This window comes from Nicotiana tabacum, chromosome 6, assembly GCF_000715075.1.
Source record: "Nicotiana tabacum cultivar K326 chromosome 6, ASM71507v2, whole genome shotgun sequence".
Lineage (NCBI taxonomy): Eukaryota > Viridiplantae > Streptophyta > Magnoliopsida > Solanales > Solanaceae > Nicotiana > Nicotiana tabacum.
Window position 1 is genome coordinate 214,933,097 of NC_134085.1, and position 17,171 is coordinate 214,950,267.

Genomic DNA, 17,171 nt, shown 5'->3' on the forward strand with positions numbered 1-17,171 from the left:
ATTCCGAAGTAGTTAAATATTAAATAGGAGTACTTTATTATTTTTGGCTATACCTTAAATTGCGATCCTCCAAGCGGCTATTTGTGCACTTGTCCCCCATTACTCCAATCAAAAATTTTGAAGAATAATCTACGCGGTATGTCTATTGAAAACATCAGTTAATACCATATACAATTAAAATATTTATTTTACTTTGTATACCTGTTTTATAAAACTATTTTACCATGTATACCTACTGTATTCTAAAATATAATACTATATATTCCAAATTAGAATATTGTGATATATTTAATTTGGATATTGTATTCCAAATTAGAATATTGTAGCATGTTTAGTTTGAATATTATATTCCAAATTAAAAATTATTGTATATTTGCATTGAATGCTGTATTTCAAATTAAAACGTTGTAGTATATTTGGTTTGGATACTATATTCCAAATTAGAATATTGTAGTATGTTTTTTTAGAATCTTATGGTATGTTAATTAGTTTGGATATTGTATTGTTCATTAGAATATTAGGGTAAGCTAGGTTTAGATTTTTCAAATTAGAATATTGTGGTATCTTTATTTTAAATAATATATTCCAAATTAAAACACATTGTATTCTTCATTAGAATATTAGGGTAAGCTAGGTTTAGATTTGTCAAATTAGAATATTGTGGTATCTTTAGTTTAAATAATATATTTCAAATTAAAATATTATGGTCTGTTTAGTTAGAATATTTTATTCTAAATTAGAATATATAGTAAGTTAGGTTTGAATTGTATTCCAAAGTAGAATATCGTGATACGTTTTAGAATATATGGAGTTATACCGTATAATATTTTTAGAATATTTAATATAATTTCAAAACTTAGGTATATTGAGTTTTATAAACGGATATATCATGTAACTTCCCCAATTTTGAATGACCAAACCCACGCAAGGCGGTTCAAATTATTATAAAAAGAAAACAAATAAAGAAATAAAGAAATCAAGAAACAAGAATGCCGCGCGGTTTTCATCTTCACTAATTCCTCTCACCCATCGGAGAGAAAAATGGAGAAGGGAGAAGAAGAACAAGCTGAAGAAGAGATATCTGAAGAGCAGAGAAAGCGAGCCGAAGCCAATCGTCTCGCCGCCTTAGCGAAGCGCAGAACCCGACTCACTGAACCCAACCAAGACTCTTGGAAGCATTTCAAATGCAGAAAGATCTCCCTTTTGCCCAGTAATGTTTCTTTCCATAAGCCTCAAACTCCCTCTCCCCTCAACCCACCTCCCATGCCCTGCACCCCTAGTCCTCCACCACAAAAGTTTAGGGCCAGGCTTGAAATTTGCTCACCGGACTCATTCTCTGTCACTCCCGCGCCCCTGGAAGGATTTACTTATCCCGGTGAACAACAATGTATGGAAAAACTCAGAGATTGCCTCTCATGTGTAAGAACTTTTTCTCACAATACTATGTTAGTTATAGCCTACATTTATGTCTTCATTGGACTCGTAGTTCATGTGAAATCCTATGTTGGGTTGCAAGACTTTCAACTGATAGGATCGGTTTTGTGTTAGATTGATGTATGCCAAGTTGATTTATCTTTTTCTGTTTATTTGACATCTAGTGTAAGTCGATATTTAATCTTTTTGTGGGCTTATATGTTCATTTATTCCTTCAAATAATTGGCCAACAGCTATGCCTCAGTCCCAAACAAGTTGTGGTCGGCTATATGAATCCTCACTTGTCCCTTTACGCTCAACTCATGTATCATCATACCAGTGAAAGTGAAAAATAAGTTAGATATATATAAATAATTGTAATAATAGCAATAATATTAGAAGTTTTCTAACAAGACTAGATCATATTCTCCACTAGATACAACCTATATGGACCTTTTTCTTCCATTGTGCCATATTTTTAGCTAAGTATGCATTGATCTAAAGAAGTCTTTCGAGACAACTTCCTTCCATGTAATTTTAGGTCTACCTCGTCTCCTTTTAACACCTTCATTCACCATAGTTTCACGCCTATCGACCTATGCATATGTAGGTCGACGTAGGACATGACATCATCATCTCTCATTTGCCCTTTGAAAGCATTGTCAAATTTCGGGGTGTAGGATTTCTCTCTCGTTATTTAAAGGAACATTCTCTTTAACTCTTAATTGAATCCAAAGCTTCTATGCCGTTGATCTAGTAATTGATGGATTGAGTAATTTTACTGGTAATCTGTTTCCTTTGTTGCAAATTGTGAAATTGTCTGAAGCCTTTATCTTTTAGCAGTCCAAGATATTAATCCAGGAACTCAACCATGTTAGTTTATCTGATCAGGTGGCGCTGTCGCATTACACTCAAACGACTAGTGGGGGAAAGGCTTGTGTCTATCAAGTTAGAGACTATGAAGCAGTTCTGAAGTCTCTAAAGAACTCTAGAAGCATTGAATGTGAAGAGATCCCTTGGGGAACATTCAATGTAGTCGAGAGACTTTCTCATTCATCCGCTGCAGGTCGATGGATACCTTGTAGGCCGGAGCATCTTCCTGATGAGAAGGTTGATGATTTGATCAGCAAACTTCCTAAAAGATTGTTGGATACACTTCATCCTTTTCAGCTTGAAGGTGTTCGGTTTGGATTGAGAAGGGGCGGTCGATGTCTCATTGCAGATGAGATGGGACTAGGGAAAACGATCCAGGTAATGTTGCTGAAATAGATAACTGAATATTACTGTCTATGTATATCTGAGGTAACTAGCTGTTCAGGAAGACGGGCGACCTTTGTTGTTGAGTGCACTTCTAACATGTGTAACTCATTGTAGGATAGATTTTTCTCCATTCAGCTATTATATGAAAAGCTATAGTCTTAAACTATTTTTTTCAAGTTCTGATACTTGATTTGGCTTGATCGTTACTCAACTAACTCAAATTTGACAGGAATAAATTTGGTAGAAGTTACGCTAAAATTAAGGAAGAAATAACTGGAATACTTAAGTATGTTCTTGACTGATACTAAAGATGACAACTTCTGGGCTATGGCAAATTCCTCCGTATGGCGCTTGGTGCCATAGATTGGGTTGGGTTGCCAAAGCTCTCAGTTCTAAGTTTCTTGTTGTGGTCGTCAATGAAATCAATCTTCTATATTGGTTGTAGACTTTTGTACTTCGGAGGATCTATTGAATTAATTCTACAATTCTCTTTCTTTTTTGTATGTGTCTTAATGTGTGAGCGTCTCCTTGCACATTTTTGCCTTAAACTGAGTGTTTTGAATCTAGTATATTCTAAATTCAATACCTTCTTCTGTAGGTTGATATTTCACAAAATAGTTTCTCCTCGAATATTAACTCACATTTTTGTATTCAGGCTATCACCATTGCAAGTTCTTTCATGGATGAAGGTTCTATGCTCATAGTTTGCCCAGCTATTTTGAGATATCCATGGGCTGAAGAACTGGAGCGCTGGCTTCCTTGTTTACCTTCTGATATCCATCTGGGTACTGTTTTCAAAATTGTCCATCACTAATAACCATTCTCTTCCTTTATCTCCCCTTTTTCTCTCTATGAAAAGTGATGACTAGGGATGAGTGCATGGAGAAGTTATAGTCATTAACGATATAAAAGTTGTTGTCATGTATTTGTTGATTTACAAATCCTAAAGTAGGACTTTGTGGTGTATGATAATTAGAGGGAACATACTAGTGAAGAAGGAATTGATGTAAGTCTATTTAGTGACCCTAAGTTGATCGGACTCAGGTGCACATATCTGATATGGGTTACTTCATGATCTAAATATTAAACTTCGGGGATAGACATCCGAGTACGGATACGGGTGCAGGTATTCGGCTAAAGATAATTCAAATATCTAAAAGTTATAAAAATTATCTGAATTATGAAAAATTATGTGAAAAACTTACAAGGTATTCTCCGAGAAGGAGATATATCAATCAAGAGGAGAATCCGAGAAGGAGATAAAAGGAAAAGGATTGACATAGAAATTTGTATATACAAGATATTGCATTTTCTTCAATTTCACTCTAGCTTTTGTTTTGATTTCAAAAATCATTGTATCTGTCTAGAATTTCTCCGTTGAGCTAGGTCAAAGTACCCAAAAATTAGTTGACCAGATCCCAGACCCACACTCACACCTACACCCACATCGTATCGACACGGGTATGACATCAAAATTGAAGAGTCCGCTCCCTTTACTGTTGACCACTGTCCTTTATCTCTAGGAGTGAACTAATGGAAGTTTGTTTCAGTTTTGCCGCAGGTAGAGTTCTTTTTAGTTATCTAACGGGTATATAGCTCTTATAGTATATTTTTCTTGAGTAACTTTTGGATGAGTTGTATGGATTGTTTCTTCGAAAAAGGCTGAGTCTTGAATGGCAGTGAATGGTTTTAGATACCACCCTTTCTATGGCCCGGGTGGCAGGTTTAGTTAGGCAAATTTTTTATCCATTTAGTTTACCTACTTTACTTTCATTGGGAGAATAAGAGTTGCGTTCTCACCCTTATTTGGATAGTTTAACTCTTTGAATGGTCGTATCGAAAGGCAAGCTTCTAGGGACTATAAATGAAACACTGAACCCTTAATCAGACTCTATGCTGCATGAACAGACCTCTTCTCATTTTTCTGTGTACAAAAATTAATCATTTGTTGATCCCAACCTAAAGAAAGCATTGAACATGATTCTCTTGTCATTAAAAAAATCATTTCTTTATTATCTTTATGGAATCTATTTCTCCCCCTTGTTTCGATGGATTTTTTTCTGATTAAAAATAATAATTTATTTCCCTTTGTTCTGTGGGTCTTTTTTTATATATCAAGTTCTGCTGGAAAACAACTTTGTTGTTAACTATATTTGAGTTGAATATAAACAACAAATATATTGCTGAGTTCCTCGTTTAGGAATTATCTAACTGTAAATTGATTCATTTAGAGCTAGCATGACTAACTAGGATGTCCTTCTAGGCTTTTTGCCTTTTCTAGTTTTATGTCTTACATTCGATTTTTATGTATTCATCTTTTTCATCTAGTGTTTGGTCACAAAGACAATCCTGCACGTTTACCTAAATGTCCAAGGGTTGTGGTGATATCATATACGATGCTTCGTCGCTTGAGGAGGAACATAGTGGAACAAGAATGGGCCACCTTGGTTGTGGATGAATCACATAATTTGCGTTGCACAAAGAAAGCATGTGAAAATGACGAGGTACAAAGTCCATTCTGAGAAAAAATAATCTTTAGATAACTAAGATCAAGTTATTTTTTAAGTAACTAGTCAAATAAGTGTTTACTTCAATATATTTAGCTCTTTGTCTAACCATTTACTGATTACGATAATACCAATTGATGGTTGAGGTGTAAAAAGTTGGGGTATTGATCTCTAAACATTTGATTAGTGGCATTAGAACCTTTCCACTAAATACTAATTTTTCACGAGTCACTTAGTTGGTGAAAGGATGAAATTGTGTTTGATTTCAAAAAAAAACAATTAGTCAACATCAAATAGAAAAGACTTAGGAATTAGAAGCGAAAAACATGACTGAAGTGGGACGCAAAAGACAAAAATCTTTTGGTTAACATGGGAAAAGCTATGACGTTATTACCCATATAGTCTTCCTTTATACTGCATGTGCTTATATTCTTGATTTCCAGTTTAGGTTTTTCTAAATCAAACATAAAACTGAGTTGAAAATCCACTTTGCAGTTTATCAGGGTTGAACACAGGATCATTTGTGTTAAGAGTTGCTCTATTTTCTAGTGATGATAGATATTGGTGATGCGGAGTCAAAACCCCTAAATAGATTAAAGAGAAAAAATTGTTAATTGAATACTTTTCAAAAATGGTGTATGAAGACCGTCAAAGCTCTTCAGTTTTTACTGATGGGTCAAAGATTTATCAGCTGCTTACTCTCCACTCCAAAATTTTGAGGTTGTCATAGATATGGAAATTTGCCGAGAGTCTTCCGGAAATAGCCTCTCTACCCTTGTCTGCATATACTCACTCTCCCCAGACCCCACTAGTGAGATTTTACTGGGTATATTGTTGTTGTCATAGATATGGACATTTACACCACAAGCCTCAAGACCGACTTGATGGACTCATAAGCAACGAATTAACCCACTACAAGGCCACAACTTTTGTATACTTGCTGATAAAGAAGTAAATGGAGAGCCCTTGTCAAGTTTGGGGTAGAAGTCTCAGACTTGCCATCTTGGTTCTGTATCAGATACGACATTTGTCAAGAAATAAATTTTTATGGTAGGTTAGAGTCTTAGAGATGCATATATAGAACAAACTTTTGAGAGGCACAAAACTCTCAATTAAAGAAGGGGTGATGCTTTCTCTTCATTAAAGGATCAAGATGTTTATGAGGCATGATGCATGAATTTGGAACTTCGGGTTTTTAGCGGATGCACTTCCAATTATCAACGTTTTTCATTATCAGTTACTGTGCATAGCCAATACTTGTTTGTTTTACTGCATATGAGTTCTCTTTTGTTGTTTGACAGATAACAACTGTTCTTGATGTTGCGACAAAGGCCAAGCATGTAATTCTATTATCTGGGACTCCATCTTTGTCAAGGTTGTAGCATGTATTGACACTTTTATTGATGCATGATCTTTGAAGTTTAGTTATCCTTTGAGGGCAGTCTTAACTTGCTAATGTACTTTGTTTCTTTTCGATTATGGCAATTTTCTGCATATGTCAATTGCATTCTGATGCCTGTTTCCTGTTTCCCTAAATGCTCGTAGGCCTTATGACATTTTTCATCAGATAAATATCTTATGGTGAGTTACTTGTTTCTCCATTTTCTCTGAGTTCCTTTTACTCTGTTGATTTTCGATGGTCATTAATTCTCTTCTCATACTTCTTTCTTGGTTTCACCTAGGCCCGGTTTACTTGGAAAGACTAAATATGACTTTGCAAAGACTTACTGTTCGGTTAGATTTGTTCATGGCTGCCAAGGGAAGGTTTTCCAGGTGACTCTTGTTCCTTCAAATATTGAATGAGAGGCAAATCCCACTGGAAAATGTTCATGGTTTGGTCTTCACAGGATTTCTCAAAGGGGGTTCGCTTGGAGGAGTTAAATGTGTTGCTGAAGCAAACTGTAATGGTATGGCCTTGTAGCTCCTTTGTTGCTTCAATTCATTGTATATTTCGTGATGTACGTTGTTTTTGTCCTCATCTTCAATCTCTCAGCGACTTGTAAGTACATGATGTCAAACTGCTCATGTCACGCTGCTGTCAGTAGGTTTACTATCCACTATTTCATTTTTGACAAACAGAAGATTGCTGTACAGTTGAGATTGATATCTAATGATGGCACTTTCATTTGGTAAAGTGTGTAATTTTTGATAATATTTTTCCAATATGTGAAGTTCAGGTTGTTGCTGATGACAACCAATAAGTAAGGATTCTGGATGTAGTTCTACCTTAAAATTCTCAACAACCTGAACTATTGATTATTTTTTTCCTCAATATGCATAAATACATTAAATTCTGTAAGAAATGTATGTGATGTTCTCTCTGACACATAGACCTTAAAAATACAAAGAATAATTGAAAAAATTGTGGTTGAGGAATAGCCTTTTAACTCTCAAGACAGTGTGTGGGTCGTCATGTTTGGCACGGAGGGAGTATTATGTATTCATGTACACAAGCTATTATTACAGAATGCTTTCTATGCTGAGATAATCAGCATCTGCAGTTAGATATGCTGCACTATTATTATTAGATATGCTGCACTATTATTTCCTTTTTTCCCTGCTACTTTATTTCCCTCCAGATATTGAAGACTTAGCTCTTATTCTTCATTTATTTGTATCATCCAGATACGTCGTTTGAAGGAGCATGTGCTTTTGCAGTTACCACCCTTGCGGCGCCAAATTATAAGTTTGACTTTAAAAAAATCAGATATTTCTCAGGCAGTGGCTACCGTTGACTTGTTGAAAGGCAGAGCTTCTGGGAACTGTGGTGCCAACGAGGCTGAAGGTGTAATCAATGATGACTCATGTGCTAAAGATGTAGGGAAAGCTTTTGAGGATTTAAAGTTTGTTACTGAAGATGTGCAACTGGAAACTCCTGAAAGAGTTGATGGTATGTTATAAATGACCCTAGATGTTCAAACTAGATTCTGTTGTTTGGTGGTATTCCTTGGTCCCTTTCATCCAATTTTCCCAGTAGTTACGTTTTGTGAGAAAAACAACTAGCAATAGTCAATTTATTGTTTATTAGGCTTAATCTGTACCTTATACATGAATCTGTCAGCTTCCTTAAATGGGGAAGACTGAAGAGAACACAATTTGTCACCAAATCTAAAATATGGATACATATGGCCTATTAGACATATCCAAAGAGAATAATAAGCAAAAATAAAATAAATTAAATGTAACTTAAGTCCTCTGGTGAATTTGAACTTTCTAGAGGGAAAATAATGTCAGTGTCAGTTGAAACTGATGTGGATTTGCTAAGTGGAGGAATTACAACTGGAAGAATGTTATCATAGGTAGAAGATGAGACATCATGCACAGTACTATATGGACCTTTTGACGGTAAAGTAACTATGAGGACCTTAGTTTCTCAAAGGATTGCAGCACCTTTTGCAATAGAGGCAAATGGATGCAAAACTAGGGCTATTTTGACAAGCTTTTGAGTGTGCGTCATGGATAAGACCCTCAGCATGGGATGTCGCAGCCCTAGCTCTTTGTGGTATGGAAGGAGAAAAATAGAAAGGTGTTTGAGGGGGCTGGGAATGATTTTCTATATTTGAGGAATAGCCTCTTCTCTCTAGTTTCCTTTTGGTGCACCCTTGAATTCCCGGTTTGTGTTGATGATTAAGTGGCTTTTGTAAAGAATCATGTTTAATGTGGACTTTCTACTCTTTGGTATATTGCTTGTGTACGGGGATTTCCCCAATATCAATAGAATTATTTACCTTATAAAAAAGGAGCTACTTGTGACATTTGTATTTCCTAATGGGTTTAATATACTTGCTCTTTTTGTCTTTTTGTCAGATGATACTGGCTCTTGCAGATCTTTAAGAGAGCTCTATGACGAAGCGCTTGGCATTGCAAAATTGCCAGGATTCTTCGAGTGGCTCTCTATACATCCTATCATTACAGAATTGGATGGTGAAGAAACAACGGAAGCAAGCCGCAGTTGTCATAAAATGATAATATTTGCTCATCACCATATAGTTCTTGATGGTGTACAGGTGAAATCCCTTGAAATGCATGTTAAAATAGACTTCACATGTCTATTTGCATGGACAAATTACACACTTCTTTTTGCTGTATCAACTAACTCATCAAATTTCTCTTGGTTTGACTTGCTCCCATTATTATTGTCACTTTTGTAGGAGTTTCTTTGTCAAAAAAATATTGATTATATTCGCGTTGATGCAAATGCATCGTCAAGTGATAGGCAGTTAGCTATTCAATCATTCCAATCAGCAAATGAGGTTCGTATATTCTGCTCCAGATAATTTGGAGTTCATTATTACTGGTAACTTAGGCAGTCGAAACAAATCGCTTTGCCTGCCTATATGATACTAATCAAAAGCGTAAGCAGCATTTATAATCTCATGGATGAAATGGCTATCATTGGATGCAAGTCTGTTTCTTTCTTTTGGATATTGGTGTTGCTTGCTCTGTGTTTTTGCCATTAATTTGGATAGAGTTGTGCACTTGAAAGGAAGACAGTTTGGCTGAGTTGTTTTGTTTTTGATTACCAGGTTAAGATTGCGCTTGTTGGAATACTCTCTGGTGGATCTGGACTTAACTTAACATCAGCGCAACATGTGGTGTTCTTGGAGTTGCCAACAAAACCAGCTCACATGCAACAGGTGAATCTGTTATACCCCAATATCAATATATTGTATCAGTGGAGAAAATTATTTACTTAGAAGTCTAATCTACTTGTTACTCTTTTTCTTTTGCTCTCATTCAATTCAATGGTTGCATTTGAATATATATGTAACTTTTCTGTAAAGAGGCTAAGTTGTTTAACACTTGAATTTTGCTCTCAAATCGTTACTGAGCCATCTCTACTATTAGGCAGAGGTGTAAATCGGTAAAACTCTTTCAGTGAAACCCTGTTTTTCATTTATTTCCAATCGTATCCTTATCTCACCTCCCCAAGGAAAGAAGATTAGATAGGTCATCCTATTGAAAAGTGAGATCTCTATTTCTGCTCCGTTGCGCTATGTTTTGCTTTTTCCCAACTTCTCTTTCTTCTCCAGCAGATTTAGAACTGCTTTACGAATTCAAAAATGGTGCACACACATTGGGTGCCTGTCTAGTGAAGGATAAATGGAGTTGTATATCTGACCAATGCTCTTAACACCCGTTTTGTCTGGTGCGATGAATCTCTGTGGTAACCCTTTGGGGCAGTTGTGTGAATTCTTTTCCGTGTAGTGAATGCTTCGTTACATCTTTCCCAGGAATGCTCAACCCAGAAAAGTGCATAAAGCATTACTTTAAGACTATTGGCAATGAGTGAACTGATCCACGATTTTATAATTTCCCTTGGAACCTAATACTTCACTTTATCCTGCACACTTCTCTAACTGGTGAGTTGAGAATTAAACAAAATTGCGATTGTGTGATGTACCATCACCAATTGAATACTACAGACAATGAACTGGAATCCCACTAAGCATATTGTCTTAACATAGGTTGTTCTCAAGCATGAATGGCATGCCACACAGGGCTCGTGCACATTAATGAAGCCAGAGCATAAACTTTTATATCACCAAGGTAAACATGATGATCCTAGGAAAGGTAGCCCTTAAAATTTTCTGCATAACTGACGTGTACCAATATTAGACACTTTTGTCGATAGTGAATGTTCCTAACATGGATCTCCATGCTCAATTTCGATTTTCCCTTGTTGTTGGTCACATGCTTGGGTTCCAGATTATTCTCCATTATCAATACCAACATCCAGTGCCCTGTTCTTTTTGCAAGATCTTCTAAAGATTGAAGTAGTTAGTTCTTGTCTGATTGGTTGATGCTTATATGCAGTCTAACCATTTGTAGGCCGAATGCAGAGCTCATAGACAAGGGCAAACAAAGGGAGTAAATGTATATATTTTTATTGCAAAGGTGACTTTCTGTTTAATATATATTCTGTGAAAGTTTCACTTGGGAAATTCTTTTTGCTAATTTTTCTTAATGCCTTGTAACCAGGATACTTCAGATGAGTCTCGATGGCAAAATCTTAATAAGAGTTTGCGTCAAGTTTCATCTACAATGGATGGGAAGTATGACGCTGTACAGGCAATAGAGGTATTCTTGGAAAAGATTAATATCATAGATCACTTTCATGCTCATTCATTTTGTGCATTGCATGGTTGTCCCTAACAATCATAACAAGCCTTGCAAAATGCCATGCTCTTGTCTTTACTTAAATTTAAAAGCCTACAATTTAACAGAAGAAAATATTGAATCTAGAAGTTAACTTATGACATAAGTCAACTGAGGTGGGGAAGCTCAATAACAAACACTTGCAGGTGGAGAGTTTTCAATCAAGAGCACAATATGGGGATTTACCAAGAACCCTTTGAATGATCATTTTCTCTTTGCCAAGATACAATCTGTATGTGCCTAATATCAAATAGAAGATAAAGGCAGTAATCATTTAATCATTTCACAAAGCTGGTGCAGAAAATGCGAGATAATCACGCATATTGGTGAAAGTGGTAATTTTTTGGTTTTGGTACTTTCTCATTGTTGGGGTTGGCTGAGGGAGGACTTGGTCTCCCTCTATTTTCTTGTAGTCAGACTCATATTCTTAGATCTACTTAGGTAAACAGGGCAACCTGAACATGTAGTTTATTTCTCTAATCAAGTGGAGATTTAGATCTGTAGACTGTTTTATCCTCTGAAGGTATTTGTTCATACTCTAGTCCCCTTATATAGGTGCCTTTAATGGGGCGTTATTTGGTACTGTTTTATAAAACTCAAAATGTATATGCAACTGACACCTACACTGTGTAATCCTGACAGTATTGTTAGCTGTATTTCTCTTGAAAAGTGACAGTAAGGTCTATTCCTCCAGTTTGGCGTTATTAGCATAATTTTGTCCTTGAACTTTGGTGCGAATGCTTTTGTTGTCTATTGATGGTAAGCTTGGTCTGACAAATAGGTTGCTGATGTTTCTTACCTTGAGGAAATGGATGTCAGAGAAAAGAAGAGTGAGCATTTAACAACTGAGAATGCAGGAAATGGTGAAGTTGCTCGAGCAAAACCAACAGTAACTGAAAGACAAGGCATTCATCTAGATTCAGATCCTGTTGAAGCTCATTGTGATACACACTGGGTTGATGATAAACAGGATGGAACTAGTTCATTCTTATCGAAATTAGACCTCCATTATACGGTAGGTATTGCATCGGCCAGGCGCCTATTAATATCTATACTACATTAAAGCCCCAACAATCTACAGAAGCTACCTTTGTCCACTCTGCACCTCATTTTTAACCCATGATCTCACTAGCTTCTCCTTTTTTTTTTTTTGGCTTGAAAAGATTTTTGAAAGCTACTTGCTTTGATTTAGCTTAAGATTTAAGTGATATCAAAGAATTAGTCCAAAAAATTGCATGCTCTGAAGAGCTTCAATTGCATTTTTATGTGACCAATCTACTGTTTGGTTTACTCGACATGCCTCTTATTTCTGATTTTGCATGATCTGGCCTTCTTTGGCTTGTCTGTATAATGGGAAGAGCACTACTTCCACCTTAGGGCATGAAGGATCTTCTTGTGGGGCTGAAGTTTCGGATGATGACTTTACTTCTTCACATTGTATAGATGTTAATGAAGCAAGAAATCAGGACTTTAATGAGGAGGTATTACCTGGATGGCTGGATCTCTCGTTTTATACGAAAAATTTATCATACTTTTAATCTTTATTTCTGCACCCACAACTCTAACTCCTTTCTTGGTTTTTGGATGTTTATGTGGAACCACACTTACTCTGTTACTCATGAATTTGAGAATGTAGGGAAAGGGTGCATCCCCTGAATTAGAAGTAAATGGAGACATACTTGTAACAAGCAGCTCTGTCCAAGTAGAGTCGCTCCGTTTTGAGGTAAAATTATATAGATTTTATCTAAATTTCCTATCTCCATATCACTTATTTTTTCCTCCAAACCAGCTGAAATTGGGAAGGTGTGCAGGGGAGGGTTTGGCTGTTACGAGAGTTACAATATTCCAAGTTGATAAATTTCAGATCAGCATAAAGCTCATTACCCTCGTAATAGAGTGCTTACTGCTTGATATGAATGGAATTTATTCACTTTTCTTGCGTGGCAGATGGTTATTATCTTGGACTCCTAAACTCTTTATGTTGCTTTGCATTTTTTTAAGATCATTTCTGTTCTTAAAAATAATAAGAAAAGAATAAGAAATTGGTGTTGACATAGGTGAAGGTTTGTATTTTGAACGCCTTAGTTCTGCTTGGATCTTGAAAAATGGTAAGAAAAGAATAAGAAGTTAGTTTTGATTTTGTTGTGTGCTTGGACTTCTATGGTTTCAGGTCAGCCAATAAGAAAAGAATAAGAAATTGTATGTTGCTTTAGGATATTGCGTTACAATGCATTGTTAATCGGACATACTGGTAACAAGCAGTTCTTCCCCCCCCCCCGGGGGGGGGGGGGGTTGGTAAATTGCAGTTTGCTTTGTTGGAATTGAGTTAGTTTTGATTTTGTTGTGTGCTTGGACTTCTATGGTTTCAGGTCAGCCAATATACAGGAAGGATTCACCTGTACTCATGTATTCCTGGAATTGATTCCAGGCCAAAACCACTTTTTAAAAATTTCCGGCCAGAGGAAGTTCATCATATACTGCCTCCTCTAAAGGAAGCCGAGAAAACAGCTTATAACAATATCAAGGATGATATGAGTTGTCGGTACGCTTTAGTGGAATTTCTCAAAGAATGGAGCAAGTTGAGTGCTATCGAAAGAAGGAAATTAATTGGAAAGGCCTTGCAACTTCCATTATCTGTTGAGTTGTCCTATTTAAATGAAAACCTTAACCACGATAATGGGGTATGTTATTTGCTTCTTTCTTTGTCTTTGGGTTTGTTCACCAATCATTGACCTTTCATTAGTGACCTACCTCTGCTTACATCTGTTTTGACTCGTCAGGGTTGGAAGGTTTTGAACTGTGCTTAACATGTAATGGGCTTTTCTTTCAGGGACTGCTGAAAGGTAGAAGTAAGAGGAGGACAACACCTTTGGACGAAATTAGCTATCCGTTACCACCAAACGCTGTCTGGAGGAAGGTCCATCTTTGTACTGGGAAAGGGAAGCAAGAGAAGATATACATGCAGGGGTGGTCTGACAAGGATGAACCACTCTGCAAGCTTTGTCAAACTCCTTGCAGGTGAGTTCAAAGTATCATTTTGGAAAACATGAGGAGGACAATTTTTGGGTCACTAATGCTTCATTGACTTTTCGTGTTCAGGAATAGCAATGCCCAAACTCCGGACTACTTTGAGGATCTCTTCTGTAGCTTGAACTGCTGCGAGGAGTATCACCTTAGAACTAATAAATCATCAATTCGTAATGTATGTTTTTACTTGTATTTTTACTAAAACGAGTTTTACACTTGCAAGAAACCCTTTAATTGATCCCTGATACTTTTAGGCGCTTTTCCAAATTGAGCATGGCATTTGCACAAACTGCCGTCTAGACTGCCACAAACTTGTGGAGCGCATCAGACCATTGTCATTTGAGAGTCGTGAAGAGTATATTGCCAAAGTAGCCCCAAATTTGGCAAAGCGTAAGAAATTGTAAGTTTACAGATTAGAATTACATGGTTTACATGCCAAGGTCTTAGTTTTTTTAAATCAAATAGCTTGCTTTTCAGTGTGTACATGTATGTAAAATTAATACATGTGTGTCGAGGCAGTCGTTGGCTTGATTTAAATTTCTACTAACCATCTCAAGAAAGAGAAATTGACGAGCCAGTGTCAGTTTTATGTTTAAGCAAAATGTGTAGCTTGTGCGTAACAAGGAACAATCCATTTTCCTGTGCCTTCTTTTTTAAGTTAATTCTTTGTGTTCCTCCTGGTACTAGTTTCATTTTCTTCCCTTTGTCTGTTTAGTCCTTATTCAACCATTTTGTTTTATTTCTTTTTCCTTTCTGATGTTATTTGTATATTGAGTTTTTGGTATAAATTCATCATGGATATCTTCAGCTATTGATAACATACATATCGGTTTTTGTTAGAGGGAAGGATCTATCCTAAGACATTCTGTTCTTCAAGAACATAGAAAGTAATGCCAGTCTACTGATCTAGGAACTACATACCTCGATGGTTTACAGTTTCACTTTAATACTACACATTAAACAAACGGAGCTCTTGAGATGTTTAATTACCTAACAGTTCTTATGTGCTTAAATTGCCCCCTTCCCCCCAAAACACGCACACATATAACATATAATTAACTTCAAGCATATATGTTAAACTAAGGGAGATTTTGGGGAGTTTAACTACTTGAACAGTTCTCGTTTGTTTAAACAGTCCCCTGTACATCACAATACCCTTGGTCAAACTAGAAAGTTTGAAAAAGGGTGGGAGGGCTAGTGCAAATACACAAAAGAACTATCTACTCCATTTTGCTGCACTCGATGTATTTGCTGGAATACCAATTAATTCTTGCACTTTGCAGATTTCAAAAACTTGTTCAGGACCCTATTGATGGCAATGCATGGCATGCGGATCACATAATACCTGTATATCAAGGGGGAGGTAAATAATTAGGCACTTGCAAATTTTTTGTTCGAGGGTCATCCTCTTGGAGTTCTTGATAGATTTACCCAGATAATCTCTGGTTCTTTCAACTCTCTCTTCTCATTTCTATTTTCTGTGGTAGCAAATTTTCCTCTCTTTCCCCTCACCCTCCAGCTTCCTCTTTCCACTGTAGTCCACACCCATAGCTTCTTGTCTTTTGAAATTCTTGCAGGTGAATGTAGGCTAGAGAACATGAGGACACTATGTGTTGCTTGTCATGCTGATATCACTGCCGCGCAACATACAGAACGGCGTTTGACCAGACTTGTGGCAAAGAAGAAACTCAAAGCTGTCATGAGTAACCTCAAAAGTACTAAGAAACCCAAGCAGAAAGTGGATGAAGCAGAGGTGTGCTTTTCTAGATTTCACTGGTTAAATCATGTGTAGCTTTATTAACTTACGCTCCATTTGTTATTAGAACTCTCATCTGGTCAGCTAGATTGTCATTTAGGTAAGGATCTGAGGAAATTATAATGGGGGAAACGTACAGATATTTATCCAAATGAGTTGGAAGTATTTGCAAATTAATTAACCTTTAAATCATGTTTGGCCTATTGATGTGACAATCTTATGTGCGGCTTTTTGCCACTTATATCATATGTAAGTTCTTTTTCTATTTTGCTATGTATTTCAGGGTTCACGGCACTCTGACATTGAAAAGAACAAGGATGAGGATGAACTTCTAGTGAATGTTCCAGGGAGTTCATATTCTATTAGCAATGGAAGCCAAGAACGAGGAAATTCAGAGTTGAAGGCTAGCACTAATGATGATTTAGGTGAGGCGTCATAATGAATGACGTGCTGCCCGCTGCATAACTTACCTCAGTCATGAAGAGAACCAGTTGTAAAAAATTTTGGGATGTTACACTTATTCTTCTTGAAGAAATAAGGAAATGTGAGTGGGCTAGTATATTATAAGACTAGAAGAAGCAAATGAATTGCACTATCATAATCCTTGTCATACCGGTTCTTGATCGAGATACCTGTATCTATGAATTTGATCTTATATTGGGGTTGTTTGCGCTTAATAATGCGCCTTTCGACCTTTCACTCCATAATTAGTCCAGCTCTCAAACGCAGGTTGCCATGGTAATCATGCTCCCCAGATCTCCAGTTTGTTACTCCCATGCTTCATCCAAGACTAATGTCCATAATTATACTGTGAACAAGTTCCTTCAATCCAAGGGTACAGTAATTGGAAGATGGAGAAACTATGCTCCCAGTAGACATGAAAACTACAGTTAAGGGTTGGTTGATCACACACTACTTGGCAACATATACAAAACTGTTTTGTTTACATTCCAAGAACTCGGTATACAATAACCGTTATCATAGATAGGAAGTTATGGTTGTAACCAGACACTCGAAAAATGCTTTCCTCGAGAGAAAATGAGGGAGAG

General features: G+C 36.6%; 1 protein-coding gene across 1 annotated transcript; it reads left to right on the forward strand.

Moving 5' to 3' along the window:
• Positions 1 to 963: 963 nt before the first annotated feature.
• On the forward strand, positions 964 to 16,832 carry LOC107811423 (uncharacterized). The gene is made up of 24 exons (XM_075256678.1): positions 964 to 1,419; positions 2,305 to 2,664; positions 3,329 to 3,458; positions 5,002 to 5,177; positions 6,482 to 6,555; positions 6,726 to 6,761; positions 6,863 to 6,953; positions 7,028 to 7,087; positions 7,806 to 8,070; positions 8,988 to 9,187; positions 9,332 to 9,433; positions 9,707 to 9,817; positions 11,013 to 11,078; positions 11,163 to 11,261; positions 12,121 to 12,354; positions 12,698 to 12,820; positions 12,976 to 13,062; positions 13,709 to 14,020; positions 14,170 to 14,357; positions 14,439 to 14,541; positions 14,621 to 14,766; positions 15,650 to 15,729; positions 15,944 to 16,119; positions 16,406 to 16,832. Exons 1-24 carry the CDS (start codon positions 1,042 to 1,044, stop codon positions 16,559 to 16,561), a joined length of 3,753 nt encoding a protein of 1,250 aa, XP_075112779.1. The 5' UTR covers positions 964 to 1,041; the 3' UTR covers positions 16,562 to 16,832.
• The last annotated feature ends 339 nt before the right edge of the window (positions 16,833 to 17,171 follow it).